The sequence below is a fragment of the Rhinichthys klamathensis genome, unplaced genomic scaffold, assembly GCF_029890125.1.
Source record: "Rhinichthys klamathensis goyatoka isolate OS25496 unplaced genomic scaffold, OSU_Roscu_1.1 h1tg000006l_1, whole genome shotgun sequence".
NCBI lineage: Eukaryota > Metazoa > Chordata > Actinopteri > Cypriniformes > Leuciscidae > Rhinichthys > Rhinichthys klamathensis.
Genome location: NW_026606559.1, coordinates 433,378 through 451,225, shown reverse-complemented (window position 1 = coordinate 451,225; position 17,848 = coordinate 433,378). Strand labels below are relative to the sequence as shown.

At 38.0% G+C, this 17,848-nt stretch overlaps 1 protein-coding gene across 1 annotated transcript in view; it reads left to right on the top strand.

The window, feature by feature from the left end:
* The first annotated feature begins 401 nt into the window (after positions 1-401).
* stt3b (STT3 oligosaccharyltransferase complex catalytic subunit B) overlaps positions 402-17,848 on the top strand; it is a 58,792-nt gene continuing 41,345 nt past the window's right edge. Inside the window, exon 1 of the mRNA XM_056256932.1 lies at positions 402-889. Coding sequence (XP_056112907.1) covers positions 633-889 — 257 coding nt within the window. The 5' untranslated portion in view covers positions 402-632. The remainder of the gene's footprint in view (positions 890-17,848) is intronic.

Here is a 17,848-nt window from a genome sequence, read left to right as displayed (position 1 = left end):
GACGGTCATTTTTGAGTGAGACAATGACATCCGCATAAAAATATCGTTTGCGTAGTGGCCTGTGTGAATATGAACGTGAAGGCAGTTTTTTTTATACAAAATTCATTTATTTCATTGGTGTATCGCGGCACAGCGCCACGACGGTTATTCGTGCTGATTGGCTCAAACGAGTGTTCGTTATTGAAAACCAGGGACGGGATTGGCTAACCTCCTGTCAACGTTTTTTCCGTTTGTGTTTGTCAACGTTCCAGGCTGTGAGTGATCTCATTGGCTCCTGTCAGTGGTTTGCTTGCAGCGGATTGGCTGAATGGGTCGCGCGTGTGACCCGCCTTGTTCTACCTGTCTCGCTATGAGAGGCTGAGAGATTCTTCCTGCTGTGTATGGAACAGAACCGCCCTGTTCACCCCCCTCCCCCGCCCTCCTACCAGTGGATCTCGTGTGCCGGTTAGCATGCCACTCAGACGCCGAATCTGCAGCAAATAAATCCAAATTATTAATACACAACGCCAAATTCCTGCAGTTGGAGCAAAGGCCTGGTTGCGCAGAAATATTGGCGCCGAGGAGGGAGCGGGTTGGTGGAAAGAGGGGTGCGTGGCGGTGGGAAGTGCTTTCCTAACCAAATCCTCCAGAACATGGCGGAGCACCACACCGCCTCCGACTGTAAGCACAAAGCGAGCTCCAACTCCGGAGGTTCGGTCTCGGGCAACGGACGGCCCAACTCCCCGGCTGGATGCAGCGGTGGAGGCCTGTCCGGGGGACTGACGCAGCCGGCGGGATGGCAGTCTTTGCTGTCGTTCACCATTCTCTTTCTGGCCTGGTTGGCAGGGTTCAGCTCTCGACTTTTCGCAGTTATTCGCTTCGAGAGCATCATTCACGAGTTTGACCCTTGGTGAGTATAAAGGCGGGCGGGTTGTGGCGCATTTATAATCTGACGTTTGGGGATGTAATGCACGATTAATCTCGCCGTGAATGAAATGTAACGTTACGTGCGGATGCACAGAGCTGCCGCGATCCTTCATTCATAATTGTCTCAGGAAGCGTTTTGTCTCTGTGCGGGTCCATGCTTGACAATTTTGACACGTAACCGCATGGCAGTTGTCCTCCATCTTATTATAATTCACGATAAACGAAATTGATTGTGATTGCGTTAGCGACATGCTATTCTAATTTTGCACGACTTTTGATTACTGTCTGTTGATATTTAATGAATATTACACCAAGGTGTCCTAAAAACCAAATCATCAAATTATTACTAAATATTATGTCAAAAATCGTTTTCATCAGTTTTTGTGGCATTAAGTCGTTTTACCATTTATTTCTTAATATACTAGTAATTTATTTTGTTACTATATCTTTTTGTTAATTATTAGTAGGCAATTCAATAGTGTCTAAAAGCTAACTAACATCATTAGTTGTGTTAGGCATCTATTTAGTTATTTGCTATTGCACATTCATTACATACTATGACCAGTCCTTGGCTACTAGTCAGTGAGATAGTGACTAATTACAATTGGAGTAAACAATTACCAGTGTCTATTCAACTAGTACTAGGAAAACTGGAATATGTAAAGTAGGCTACTTAGAATGGCTTCGGCTATGTATTCAAAATAAGTTCCTGATGATTAGAGGAAGTGGTAAAACTTGAATGGGTACTACTAGTCAGAAGTGAATATCTGAACCACACATCACTAAAGTGAACAATCACAAGTGTGTACTAACCAGTAACAGTAGAATAGTTACTTTTCACTGTTTGGAAAATGATTAGAAACATGAGTAATATATTGTGAAATTCAAGACATTACTCACTATTGGATCACATTTACTTAACATGGATGATTTTTTACTATTGATTATTGTTAATCACTAGTAAGTAATTATACAGGGACGAGGGCTTGACATTAACTTTTTTTGCTCACCAGCCACTGTGACTAGTGGTTTTCCAAAGTTACAAGCCACTCAGCATTTTCACTAGCCACAATTTTGACATCGATACTATGGGGAAATATAAGATATATTTTTTTATATTATCTCATAATTTGGCAGCAGGTTTATTGGAATCACTCTAAGACCTGACGCATGAAACTAATATACTGTTACATGTGTATTTTCTTTCATTTTCTCTCAACTGTTTACGTTCACTTAAAACATAACTGACTGTTTATGTGAATACTTGCCAAGACTGGCATTTTGACATTATTTTGTGTGTATTTGACTGTTTAAGCGCAATAAGCAGCGGAAAAGAACTCAATTTAGTTCTGAGAGGCGGCTTTATGTGCGCACAATTTGTGTGAGCACAAAATCTGCGGGAATAAGTAAAATTATACGCAATCCCAAGCTGAAATTCAAGCCCTGTAGCACCAACAATATTCATCCGGAGCAAATGAAACGAGTGAGTGAGGGGAGGTGGATTACTTTTCACTATATAATATAACATTGTGACCGACTGCAAACCTACCCTGTTTGCAGCCGATTGATGATGATGATATAACATGGACCGCTGGTAATTAAAATAAGTTTTAGTAACAAAAAATATATTTTCAGTTTAAAGAATTTAGTGTTAAAATGGCTTGGCGTACAGTATTATCACCTCCTGATACTATTAATGTGGCTTATTCATAAAAATCTGTTTCATAACAATGTCAGATTTTCAGATAAGTGTAATTATTTTGATCTGCAGAGCTGTCAAATGCAAGCTCTTAACTTCTGCTTTAGAGATAATGGTGTATTTTTAGCACTTAAATGTTTAATCCATTCATGATTCATAGGTTTGAATTGAATTTGAAACCCCTTGTGCAGTAATTGCATCCAATTGAGATTCAAAAGCATTTACTTCCTGTTCAACATATAGACACATACTGTCAATAGTTTCCTTATGTCCTCGGTTACGAGTAGTGAAGGCATACCTGTTTATCAAACTGTTATATAAAGTCTCAAGGTGGTAAATGAGGCTCGCTGGATTGATTTAGGTCAACTTTTGATTTGATCAATCGGAAACTTTATAGTCACACTTCGCACCATGACAGATTATTTAAACAAATGAATGGTATAATCAGGCATGTTAAATTGCATTTCAGCAGTTATGCTACACTTCTTCTCTAAGAGAATAACAGCAGGACGGTATGGTCCCAATTTTCAGATTTGCAGTCATAACTTGAGGGTCATGGTGCTCTGCATTCATTAGTCTGAATGGAAGATCAGACAGTGTTATCTATGTGCTTAAACTAATTCTTAACCTGCCTCCTAGGCTAAAATTAATGTTATTCAACGGTAGAACATCCTCATGCAAAGCAGGTGAACATGCTATTTTTTTGTTGTTGTCTGCCGGTCCTGGTTTCCTCTTAGGTGCTGAATAGCTTGGTCGTTACTTGTGATGCAACTGAAAATATTTGCCCAAAACGGCATAAAAATAAATTTGATTTCGGGCTGAAATCATTGACCGAAACAATGACATTTAATGAGCACTTCTGTGGTGATGCGTTTTGACTGTCAGTGTCTATTTTGTGCACACAACGTGGATTAGCTACAGCCGGTAAACATGTCAGCAGTGTGGACACACTTCACCGTGACCAAAAAATGATGCTAGGGTAGAAATGTCAAATTTGTTCAGCTGAAATAAATATTGCGAGGTGGCTTGTTACTGAAGAACTACACATAGTTTGTATATATGTAATGTGTGTGTGTGTATATATACATTAAACAACATGCTATATATATATATATGTTTAATGCATGTTGTTTAATGTAATAGTTTAACCTGTGAAAACAACACCTTGAACATAAGAGTTCATAAAGAGTTAAATTACCAAAACCTACTATATCGGTGGATCACTAATCATGCAGCGTGTAACGTCATAAATGATAGTGTATTTAATTTATGATGGAACACACAAACTTGAATGCAATTCATTTTGTGTAATGAAAAAAAAAAATGCTGGCATAATTTTGGTGGTTTCTATGGGCGTTAAGAGTCTTGTCATGAACTTTTTTAACTTTGTGGCCTATCCATGCTATCCATATCCTGATCATCGCTGTACTTTCTTGATCTAGCAACCTCTAATCTGATTGGCTAAATTAAAAGAATTTCTGGGAGGTTGTGCACATATTTTCGGTCTGCCTTGAAACAAAAAACTTGTGTTTTCAAAGGTACCTGGTTGACGCAATAAGTGCTTTTAAGCTTGACATCACTATATTGGCCAGAGTTTGCAAAATTAATGTCTTCAGATGTTTGAAAAATAATGGGCACTTTCAGTTTCTTGAAACCATCACCCATTTTCTCAACTTTTAAACAAAACCATATCTTCAGACTACATTCACAAAACCACTGACTCTGTTGGCAAAATAAAACCTTTTCACCTGTTCTTAAAATCAATCAAATCTTTCAGATCATACACGCATCAGTCAATAAACACTACAGAGCATTCATTAGACACTACATAAAAAAATGGAGAACACAGCATCCAGAGCATGTGAAAAAAAGTACTGTAATTGCAACTTAGTAAGGTGACTTGTATACTGTATGTACTGCAAGTATAGTATTGTATTGAATATTGTATAATTGAATTTCTGTATATTCAGCAGTAGTCCAACTGCAAAAGCCCAAAATGTTATAGTACACACAAAAAAAAAAAAGGCAAAACTGCAAAATCAAGGTCAATGAGAGATTCACTCTACCTCAGCATTTGGTCTGAGGAATTTTTGTCCACATCACAGGCAATGCTGTCCCTTGCCATGCATAGGAAAAAATCTTTTGTTGTGCCGCATCCAGCCTTGATAACACACTCCGATCTTTTTTTTGTGCTCCTCTTTCCTCATCCACCACCTCTTACACGTACTCTTCCTACTCTCCCTCTCAGATCGTTTCCATCCATTGTTCGTATCAACATTCAGTGCACACACCAGTGCACTCTGAACTGACTTTTATTTTGTACAGTTGGTTTGTTCACATCATTAGAAACAAGTGTGAACAATTGAGTTATTAAATGACGGCAACTGTGTTGACAACTTTTGCCGCTTGCGTTTACCGTTTTCCAACACGCTGCATCACAGTGTGAAATGTGTTTCAGTGAGTATTTTTGCTAAAAAAGTGCACGAGAAGAATTGGAAATGGTGTCTAATTACCTGAACTTATTTAAGGATTTGACAAAAGAGTGATTTATCTGACAAATATTTAGGTCACTGAGCCTTTGCTTCAGAGAATAGGGTTTAGTATTTTAGCAATTGAGAAAAACTAGTAGCACGTTAACCACATCGATGAGCAGAACTGAATTTCCTATTTGTGGTCTATTATTTCAGTTATTTTTCTAGTTATTATTGTGGTCTATTAGTCAGTCCCCTGATCTGCATGTTAACACTAACAAACGGTGGTTGGTTGCTTTATATGTTGGCCAGACATCATCTTTGTGTAGGAAGAAGGTTTTACAGTCCGCCTGATACAGTTTAATACTGCAGTAGTCCAGTAGGAACGCCTACTAGCAAACAACAGCACAGAGAATTGGCCATTTAATGTGAACTATGTGTGAACACCCCTTAAAGCACATGTTCTCATTGGCTCAGGGTTTCATTGACTAATGGAGTAAGTTACTATATGACTATATAGCACCACTTGCATGAGTAGATTTAATTAGCTAACAGGTCATTGCTGTTTGCTAATGACCTTTCTGAATTGTATTGGTATAGTTTTCTAAACCATTTACATACGATGGGTCAGCCAACCGTGCCTGTCATTATCCCATTTACATTCAGAGTGTGCATAAAACACTGCATATTCTGAATCTGAAATGGGCAAATCACTTGGGCAAATCTGCCGGCATCTGTTAATGCTGAAGTTGTTTTTTTTTTTTTTTTCAATGTTAAAATCATTTCTCCTGTCCTTCTCCTGTCCTTGCTTGTTTAAATAAGAATTTAAATTATTTTATTCCTTTTACATTTGTTATTGTTATAAATGTAGGAATATGGGAATAGGTGTGCATAACATTTGTCTATGCTATGTATGAAATAATTTTTTTTTGGCTTGTCGTCAATTGGATTTTTCAATTTCTGCCAATCCTTGTCTAGTAGTGATGCGCGGGTCGGCTTTTTTTCCAACCTGCGGGTCCGGCTTTTATGAAATTATTTGGCTCGCCCCAGCCCGCACCGCACCTGTATCTATTTTTACAACCAGCCCCGCCCCCGCGACCGTTAAATAGACATACTACTAGGCATTGTAATGTAAATGAAAACAGCCTTTATTTCAGCCTGAAAGTGCTTGGAAACATCGCCCTGTAAACTGGCAACAAGCTGCAACTATTTCTGAGAACCGCTCCCAAACTTTAGATTTAGCAGCCTAACCTTATTTTTCTTTTCAATTTAATCAGGTAAATTCCCGACCTCAATTTCTCCCGCACCTCGTCTTCCATCTTCACTTTTATTTCTCCGTTGTTGTTGTTGTCGTGGCTGGCGGCAGGAGCTGCTTGGCGCGCCACTTTCGTGACGTGTCGCCAAAGTTTTATGGACCTCACGCAAGTTAAGTTGCTACGGCATTCGTATTGTAACCTTATCAAATAACCAGGTTACCGGGTTATGATTCGGCCCGCGCATCACTATTGTCTAGTCTTTTCTGCCTTTTGTGCAATTGTGGAGCATTCAAGTGGTCTAATGTAACCCACTGATTGCATTTTTTAGATTTATATCTGTTTGTTCATGCCATTTATTTTGCTGTGAATAAGACATTGGATTGTTGGGATTTATAGTGTTTACCTTTTGTTTGCTTGCACACATGCGACTGTCCTCTCAAGTGTGGCATTGACACCTCTCAGGCTATTGTGTGCTCTCGTTCAGTAATCTACTTTGACATGCAGGAGGAGTTTTTCTTTTCTTGCTGGCAGGCGTGCATTGGCTCAGATTGATTTTCCAGCTCTGTTAGTCATGTGAATGTTGAGAAGCTTTTAACTGCAAGTGAGTGCTCAAGTCCCTTTGTAGAGGTTGGGATGGAGGTCCCTCTGGGTTATTGGTTTCCTGGGGACAGATTGGGCCTCGTCTTTGGATTTGAGCCCGCTGACACTCGCTGGTGATTCAGCAAGCATATAATTTTTTTTTATATATATATAAATCTTTTGAGTCTGGACAAAATGTAAGCATGCATCTAGAACTTTACATTTGAGATTTGCAGGCTTTTGAAACTTGGTTTTACCTGCATTGGACCTAGGGTTGTAACTGCATGAGATTTTCATGGTATTATAATCGTCTCAGAAAATATCACGGTTTCACGGTATACAGTATTAAACAATCATTATTATTATTATAATCATCAGCTACAATGTTAAATTAATTCAAACAGATTTTTTTCCCCTGAACATATGGTTTATTATAACACATTTTAATGGAAAAAAAAAACTTAGCGAAGTATGAGTCTACCTTTTGAAAAAATATGAAAGAAAAAATAAAGCTGAACAAAATAAGGAATAAGTTATTTCTCTTTAGATTAGAGAAGAATAAACCAAACTGTCCTTCCTCTTGAACAGCATACATCAAAAGTGCATTCAGCAAAAAGTGCACAGGGCCATGTTTGTTTATATTTTCTAGGGCTGTCAACTTTAGTCGTTTAGTCGACTAATCGGTCGATGCCATCTTGGTCGACTGACATTCTTATTGGTCGACCAGTTGTATTTTTTATTTTTATTTTTTTTACCAATAGAAAGATATTTGATATTTATTCCTTTATAAGCAGTTATATATTACTGTATTCTAAATATAATTAGCCTATGGTTTATCCCCAACTTTAAATGCTTTAATTTAGGCTATTTTGTAACAGCGCCACAGTTTAGCGCACACACATAGAACACTCGGTTCCCCCCTGTGGCTGGCTGCGCTGCTGCTTCGTGCTCAGTAAGGAATATAGGTAGTTTAGCTGTATTCATTCAGTTATAATGCTACTTGTTTCGGTTTTTATGTTTTTATACACTATATGTTTTTATCTCGATGCGGCGTGGACGCACTTGGAAAAAAAAGAGCGCGTTGCTTCCATCATGAGCGCGCACACCGCGCGCCTACATTTGAAATCGAACTTGAGCGCGCAAAAGACGTGAGCAGTCCCTTTAACGGCTTTATCATGCTGACTCAATAGATTGTGTTTTCTTGATATGTTTTTGTTTTTATTTGTACACTTGATGCATTTGAAAATAGCCTAAATAATGTAACAAAACGAAAATAAACCTATATGCGGTCCTACAATACAGCCTATTATTATTATAATAGGATTGTTTTTTAGGCTCTTTGGGTTTTTTTGTCTGTTTGTTTTAAAACTCCTAGATCGGCTGGACAAAAGTTAACCCATAGCTTTGAAAGACAAGTAAAGAAGAATATAGGCTACAGCCTGTAAACGAGAGCTTTTGTTAGGATTTTTCATTGTGGTAGATAGCAGTTATATTTTGTGTAGCGTGTGGTGTGGTCAGGTGCGCGATTGTGACTGTTAGCCTACTATAGACCTAGGACAGAGCTCCTAACTTTGCAGTTAAAAAAAAATCACTTAATTTTAAAAGAATTGTATTATTATTATAGTTTTATGTATTTTTGATGTTTTTTCGTTGTTGTTTTATAAATGCTATGACAATTGTTCAAAAATGTTCAATCAAAACGTGTCTTTTTTTTTTTTTTTTAGTCGACTAATCGTTGCGCAGGACAGGACTTTGGTCGACTAAGGATTTCTTTGGTTGACTACAGCCCTAATATTTTCATAGTAGCATGCATTTCTTTGCTTTTTTTTCAGAACAAGTTATGAGGAAGAAATGTAAGCATCATGTTAAGATTTTCAGGGTTCATTCTTGACCGCTGAGGTGAGAGAATGTGTCCTGTCCACTCGTACTAAACATCCTCTCCGAAGGCACACTCATGGCAGGGACACAAGATTCATCAGCATGCATTTTCCACCATGCCAGTGGGTCAGTGTCCGTGATGGTTCAAAGAGACTTGTACATCTTCATTTCAGACTGCACCTTATCACTGACATTTTCATTGCCTGAGGTTGCCTTGTTCTGCCTAGATGAAGTGATTCGCTGTAGCAAACTAGATTTTTTTTCTTTCTTTTTAGTGGTGGTGGTGTTACTGCTGCTTCTCTCTCCTGCCCAATTTTCTTCTCTTTCTGCTTGATGACGTTCTCTATCAAAAGGAACTGCTGTTGCAAGATTCACAGCTTCTTCCACACATCCCTCAACTGTGTCATTCAGCTTCCTTTAAATCGGGCATCCACAAAGCTGGAGATCTGTAGCACTCGTTCCACCTGCTTTGTGTATCTCCCTTGCAAGTCTTCTCTCATTACTTGCTTCATCTGTCTGATGAGGAGATTGTCTTCAGCTTGCTCAGAGAGGATGTCACTGCCAATGTGCTCCAGTACCGGTGTAAGTGAGGACTGTGTGACCTGTTTCTCCGATGCCAGGGCATCAGTGAGGTCATAGAGCGGTTGAAGGAGCTGGTTGACATTCTCAAGTGTGGCAATGTCATTATCTTTTGGTATGAGATGCCATGTATTCCTGTCACTAGTCAGGACGGCACAGACAGCCTGTTGTTGCTCCAGGAACCTGGAGATCATCTCATAAGTTGATCCCCACCTTGTTACCACGTCATGGATGAGGGCATGCTCGGGGAGTTCCAGGTCTGCCTGTTTTTTAAAGTTTTTTTTATTCTCTTTTCCTTTTCCAACTCCGAGAAAATCCTTGAATCAAGTGTCTGCATGCCCTGACAGCAGATTCAACCCTTTGGATCTCCAAGGCTTTGCTAATGGCCAGATTTATATTGTGGCCAAAACAAGTGAGCCAAACACATGGGAACTCTGCAAAGGCCTTCTTCATATTTGTTGCATTGTCTATGGTAATTCCACACAGACTTTCTTTTGAAATCTTCCAATCCTGGAGCATATTTTCAAACATCTCTGAGATGTTTTCTGAGGTGTGGTCTTCAGGAAAAAAATTAGACTCCAAACAATGGCACTTAAGCTGCTAATCTGAGGAGAGGTAGTGGACTGTAAAACTTATAAATGGTTCCCCTCCTCCACTACTGCTGGTCCACAGGTCTGTGGTGGCTGAAATCCACACAGCTTCCTTCAGCTGTTCAACACTGGCCCTCACCTCTTTGTACATGCGAGGGATTTCATTGGTGGAAAAGTATGTTCTGAATGGTACCTTGTACATTGGGAATGCCGCCTTCATCAGGTTGAGAAAGCCAGGTTTTTATACTACTCTTAAGGGCATCATGTCTTTAGCAATGAAATAAGCTACAAGCTTTGGCTTGTTTGGATGTAGGATCTAACTCGATTCCTTTTGCAAGTGTAACTACTCAACCACATAATGAACCGACAACATTGATGTAAATGGGAACTGAAATGTGGGATATTACCTCAATCAAAAACATGTCTAATCAATCAATCAAATTCATAAAAACTTAACTTATTTTCCTTCTTAATTTCTTAATTATTATTTAAGATAATAATTATAAGATAATAGTCTTATGAAATGTATTTTATTTCCTCAGAACTTCTGGGTTGTCTGACATAATTTGTCTAGATTCTATGATTTAATACAAATATATTATTGGAAATGCAATCAGATGAAATGTAACAACTTTTGTTTGAAAAACTGTTTGAAAACAATAAAGAGAACTTTATTATTGTTGTTAACTTAAAGTTGGCTACATTCTATTGTACAACAGTAATATATTTCAGTCATTATTTCTTTAAGCTAAACCGAACTTTTATTTTGACAGGTTGTACTAAACTCCTATGAGTTTCAGTCGGTGTATTTGACGATGATTCTTTTGAAAAAAATTATGAAGTGCCCATTTAGTTCTCTCAGAGCAGCTCTGGATATGTTTCTGTTCACGTCCTCATATAGTGAGTGAGATGGCAGACGCTTTAAACACCATGAGCGTCACACATACTTGAGTATGTACTAGGTGAAACGGCGCTGCTTTTTGCGCTGTATATTAATAGACACTCATATATACAGCTATATTTTAGATTTATTCATCCATCTATCAAATCGCGCATTTTACGTGACATCTGCGTTATATTGTAAATTCCCGCAGCAACACGGAAATAATACGGCCTTATAAATGGAACATACCCCTTTATCTGCAAGGAGGTTCGCAAATATGGGAGAACATATTTGACGTATTTCCTCCTTTTGCAGCCACTCTTCTTCCACATTTCTTGCAAACGGGATATCCATCTTCAAGGACAACCCCTCGTTTGTTTTTTGGATACCCAAAGTATTCCCACTGCAGATTTTAACTTTTTTTTTTTTTCGGCGGGGGAAAGAGATTTGCAGAATTCGCAGCCTCTGTCTCAGACATTTTCTCCGCTGTACATGTATGGGTGGAGTCTAAGCGGTCAAGTGGAAAGAAGTTGCATATGCGCAGGTGAGATCTGGTTAAATATTTTTTTTCCCAAAACCGTGGATAAGCAAATGTTAACGATATCATATGATAATCGTACATCGTCAATATCGTGATAAACCGTCATACCGGTATACCATTACAACCCTAGTTGCACCAGGTGTTTGGTTTGGTCTGAATGAATGCTGGTTTCTAACACTGAAGGAAAGTATATTCATCCTGTTCCTGTTGTAAATAACACCAATTAAAAAGGTTTGGACTGACTGAGCTCCATAAATAGTTGGAAATTGTAATAACTCTGTGAGCACCTTACTTTCAATTGCTTTCAAACGGCGTTTCCCTGTTTTTCCAGCCAGGGGCTTCATTGATTTAAGAGCTCAAATGAGTAATTGTTTCATGTCCAGATAATTTCAGTGCAACACACACACACACACACTTGGTTCTCTGGGTGTCTCATTTAGATCCAGCACACTGCCCCAAGCCTGCTCTGTCCTTTCTCATTTTTGGATGCTCGAGTGTTGCGTTTCCTGTTCTGCTTTTCTACTCTTAATTCCTCTAGTGTATTTTCTGTCTATCGTTTTTCTCTCTCTTGCTTTAGCTTGTGCACTTCTTTCAACCTCTCTAAGGCAAATAACACAGCCTGCTATTAGGGCTGGATTGAAAGTTTAAATGTCGACCGGTAGAGATTGTTGTGCTGTATATTGTGGTAGGCATACGCTTGCTTGCTATCAGTGGGCGGGAACTATTTATGTTATTTGCATGCAACAAAGAATCAGGCTGTTGTGAAAAATTACAGAGGAGGACCTGGACAAGTTAGCAAGATGACAAATGTACCTACGGCATCACAGGCATTTGTTAACATATATTCAGGGCTTGAAATTAATTTGTTTATTTGCTCTATAACAGGCCTTAAATTTCATCTGTAGCCATTTGGAATTGGAGGCAAACACTGCATTTTAATCACAATCTAAACAAAGATGCTTCACGCATGTAGCATGAGTAGTTGTTTTTTTATTTAAATTAGATTGCATAATTTCAAGACTTTAAGCAATTACAGAATGGTCTGACTTTTAGCTTTGTGAAATTGTTACACCTCCACAAAAAAAAACAGATTGACTGAATGAAAATGCAATTTCACTCTCTGAAAGAAGGTGGCGCTTATGGAAAAGCGTTTCTTTGGTTACCACTGTAAACAAAGCATCTGCGCTTATAAACACTACTATATACAGAGGTAAGATGAAAAGAAAATGCCATCATAACTATTCTGAAGGCAGTCAGTTCTCTTTAGAGACACATTCATATAAGCCCCCACTCAAATGACATTTCGGGAAATGATTACAATACAGTTTGTGTGCAAGTCCAGAATAGAGATCAGCAAAAATTAAACTAAAAACCGGCCTGTTTCCTATTCATGGCCGGTCGATTGGTGCATCTCTAGGAAAAAATCGCACCACAACAATTGTTTGCACTCGCACAAATGCTCCCAAATAAATTGAGTTGCACAGATTCAATTTTGGGACCGTATGCGACCAAAATGGTGGCAATTTCGAGCCCTGTATATTTATTGGTTGTTTTACATCGGCTTTAAAAATGGCTCATTTAAATCGGAATTTAAAGTTATATATACTAATATTAGTTTTTGCCATAATGTGAGACTTTAAAGGGACAATGTGTAGGAATTTCTCCCATCTAGCGGTGAAAATGTGTTTTGCATTCAAACGAATTGTGATCTCCAGCGCCTCGCTTTTTCAAATGCGTGTTGTATCTACGGTAGCCGTTATGTACCAAAAAGCTTTGACAGGATGTCTTCTAATAGCACTTTGTCGAGTTTTCCTTATAAAATAAAGTACACAACCAAACAATGAAAAAAAGCTTGTAATTAAGACTGTAACATTGACTTAACGTTACCTGTCGAGAAGAAAGCAGGACTTCAGCGTCTCTTTTGAAATCTTTCTCCTGCATTAGCTCTCTCCACCTGGAAAAAGCTATCCCGACAATAACTCGTGTTTTTGTAATCTCCGGTCACGTTTCCTTTTACGATCTATTTTGGACTTTTTGGGTGACGAGGATTTCTTCTCCTGTGGCTCGGCATATGTATGGTGGTCCGCCATTAAAAATAACAGTGTAATGCAGCCTTTTAAACTTGCCGTGGCAGTGACAAGCGCCTCTCACTGCTCTGCTCCTCCGCTTCTGCTGCTTTCAGTTACGTGACGCTGGCTCTGAACGAAAACGCGTTGTGGAAACGCGTTGGCCGAGTACTTTTTGTCCCTCTCTGCTATTATAGTTTTTCAAGATGGCAGAACTACATGGAAGCCTCCGTGGACCTACCCGTCCCATGTATATAAAGATAATAAATTCTTCGTTTACGAGGATAAGTCAGATAATTGGCAGAGGTATTTGTACACCATTGAGGACACAGGGTTCCCGCGGATCCTTAAAAAGTCTTAAAAAGTCTTAAATTAGATTTTTAAAATTTAAGGCCATAAAAAGTCTTATAAAGTCTTATTTTTACTTATGAAAGGTCTTAAATTTTAGATGACACTTTGACTTAGACATATCTAAAAGCTTTCCAAATTAAAACTATCTAATTAGCGTACGTATTTGTATTTATTTATTATTCTATCTTTGTGGATTTGCTAGTTCACGTGACATTTCGCGTCACTCGCGAGTCGCGGCAGCATAACTGTCTCCTGCACGCGAGAGGAGAGAAGGAGAAGAAAGGTCGTAAATGTCAGTTCAGTTGTAAGTTCATTCTTTATGTGCGTATGGTGTGCGATGTGTATTGTCTATTATGATATTGTAATCATTGTTTTAACAATGTACGAGGCACTGCAAGCTGACATCGCATTTGTCTCGTGCTTTCACTGCGTGATGTGTGCAGTGTAACTGTTATGTCTCCAAATTAGTTTTTGTCTTATATTTATATCATATTATGTTCTTATATTAGAATATCACATCAGAAAGAGTGCCGTTTTCCCGTGCACGATTCCAAGTGTGATATTTATGTTGTACAACAGTAAAATTAACAATAAGTTAACATTGAGTTACTTTTTAGACACAATATTGTCAATATTGTTTGTTTTCCCTTTATTTCGCCGACTATCATTTTAAAATGAAACCGTAGCAGAGTCTCAATGCAACCGACAGCGATGATTTCTTGATTGAAATCCGCGTTTTGAACGAATCACTCGCTTCTTTCCCGAATGAATCAGCCGTTTGAACGAATCGGTTGAATGAATGACTCCCTCAACTCACTTACTCACAACAGTGATTTGCCGCTGCGGTTTCATATTTAAAGTACCCTTTAAATAAAATGTTAAAATTAGAAATCATTTCATATTTAAATATTGAATATTGATTTAAAAATATATATCTCATAGCTTTATTTATGCAGTTGTAAATGGAGTGTAAATATATTAATGCCACTTCTGATGCCGCTTCTGTCACCTCTGCACTGCAAAGATGGATTTTGATTGAATGATCTAATTTGACTGGTAACAGTGGTACTGTATGATTATTATATAATTAAGTATTATTGTATAATTACTGTATAATTTAATTTGAATGATAGTATTTGACATTAAAGGTGATGCATAACTCTAAATAAGTTTAGAAAAAATGTCCATATATAGGTGAAAATGCCCCTGAAAAAATCAATTTAAGGTGGCAAATATTGCCCCTTAATTAATATATTAATTTCTGTCACTGCTGTGAACTGACCACTGCATAGAATATGAAAAATATGAATATCTTCGTGAGTCAGCTGTCAACAACAGACCTAAACCAGCCATGGCACCAGCACAAAAACACAATCAGTAAAATATCATCTAATTATTATCAACAAAACGTTGAAAATATCAATATATATTTTTGTCAATACTGCACAGCCCTAATGCACGGTATTAATTTTGATTTCTTCAGGTCTTAAAAAGGTCTTAAAAAGCCTTAAATTTGACTTTCAAAAGTGTGCAGGAACCCTGGGACATATTTATGAATAAAAATATTGATTTTATATAATAAAATACATAAAGTACACATTGTCCCTTTAAATTGACTGATTATCGGTTGTTTTTTCTATAATAAAAGGAGAAAATATTAACTTATTATGGTTACTTAAATTAGATTATTTAAAAAATCTGAAATATTTTAATGAAAAAAACAATGTGTATACAGTTTCTTTAATATAAATTTCTTTATCTTATCTGCCAAAAAGCTGTCTGTATTTATAAGTATGTGAGTTAGAATCTCATTGCAGTATTGAGGTAAAATATTGCCTCTTTTTGAAAGACCCCCCCCCCCCCCCCCCCCCACCCTCCTATCTCTTATATAAAATTAATACTGTGAAATGTGTTTGATTATATTGCCCACATCTAACCCTTATGTTATGTTTGCACAACAGAAATAAGGGCTGCAACGCGAAGCTCATATTTCTGTTTTACCTTCACCTGTTTTCTTTGAATCCTTTTCTTATCTCCCTCTCCGCTCTCTCTATCCATATGGCATTATCCATCCACCCTTGTGTTAATTGAGCTTTCATCCTGTATCTCCCTGACCGTGGCTGCATTGTCTGTGACGGGCATTCTGATCTGAAGAAGCATTTGAGTGCCACTTATCTCTGAGCTGCCTGTGGAGTTGAGCTGCTCTCTTGTATATCTGAATGAGATTCTACTTTTATTGGAGGATATGAGGAGAATTGTAATGTTTCAGGGACCACATGGCTCTCGTTGCCTCTGCCTGGCCTTGAATATAAGTCGGCCGATTAATTAGTCTCCAGAAGGAGAGAATTAAAATTGCACCAGGTATTGTGGTGGTTAGGATTGGGAATCGTAAGAAATTTTCCGGTTCTGTCTAACGTTTCCGGTTCCATTAAAGTTATTAAACGACTAATAAAAAAATTGTGGTAAGGAATAGGGTTGTGTATCGTTTGAATTTTAACAATCCTCATCGATTCCTAATTTAAATTCCATTAAGGTAAAAAAAATAACTTGGATATAGTTGACATTTATTTTGTCTTGCAAAACAATCATTGTAGCTGATTAGCATGAACACAAATCAATATAGGCTAAAAACGTTTGCCTATGGTGCCTATGGCATGTGTAACAGTGTAGGATTAAAATAACTTTTTCTGTGAGTGTGCTTTGGATGTGTGTGCAGCACAGAAAATAGCGCGTGCGACTTGTACTTGAACGGTTTAAATCACATTAAAATGCGCACACAGGAACCGATACGTGGAATGCGCGTTTCTAATCGAATCACCAGTTCTTGGAAATTTGGAACCGGTACTAAAATGGAACCAGTTCTCGATACCCATCCCTAGTGGTGGTGTTGTACACCACCTTTAGCTGTCTGATGCCACTGCAAGTCAATCCAGGTTTGGGACCTCTTCGTTTTTGTCTATTAGCCAGCTCATGAATATTACTACTTCCTGCTCACCTGAAATGAGAATGTCTCTAACATTTCAGTGTTTGGCAGCCTGAATGTTTTCAGTTCATGGTAAGATAACCTTAATGTCATTTGCCTTTGAATAGTCAGAACTGATTGTGGTCTGTGTTGTATTGGAAATAGATGGGTGGACGATATAAAGGAAAGGTAAATGTCCTCCTCACACAGAGTCTAAAGGAAGAGTCTAACGGTCTAATAACCACAGTAATTTCAGAGTCTACCTCAATCCTTTTTCAAATTTTCTTGGCTCAAGACGATTTGTTTGGAACTCTATTTAGAACTCCTTAGACCGTTGCTTTTTATTTTCACGAAAATATAATCGGATCATCTTCAGACCATGAGGAAAAAAACATGCAATTCAAGTTGATTCGTCAAACCGTTCTTGATTAATTTGTGAACGAATTTGACGAAGAGCACACCAAAATGCATGTGAGGCTATATCTCTGCAACGCTTTAGTGTATTCTGTCCACGCTTGGTGTGTTATGACAACCATGACCTTTGGGTACCTGCAGTTTCAGCACAGTGCTACCTAGTGGTTGAGATGAAAACTGAACAGTTTGACCAAAACTCAAGAATGGTCTCTTTAGATTTGGTGAAACTTACCTATTGTAATAAAACTGGTCTTAATAGATTAATTGGGTCATGCCGAGAAAATGGATATCTTTTGTATACGTGGATACATTTCGATTTTCTTTAAAACCTCCTTTTTGAAGTCCTCTCAGAACTTTTTTTCCGAATTTTCACCAAATTCAAGTCAAATCATCTTTAGCCCATGTGGCAATTTTATGGATTTAGTTTCAATGGATGAAACAATTTTCGTATACAGCATAAATGAATTTGCTGGCATAATGCTAAACTGAATCTGAGGCTGTATCTCTGGAAAGATTAGACATTGGCTAGACCAAATTTTGTGTGTAATTGCCACCTGACACTGACCACACCAGATAATTTGGTGTAGGCGCCACCTATTGGTCAAAAGTTATAAGCAATTGTCACGTTGATTGTATTTCTGTTCTTTCAACCATTTTGCTTAAAACTGTCTCC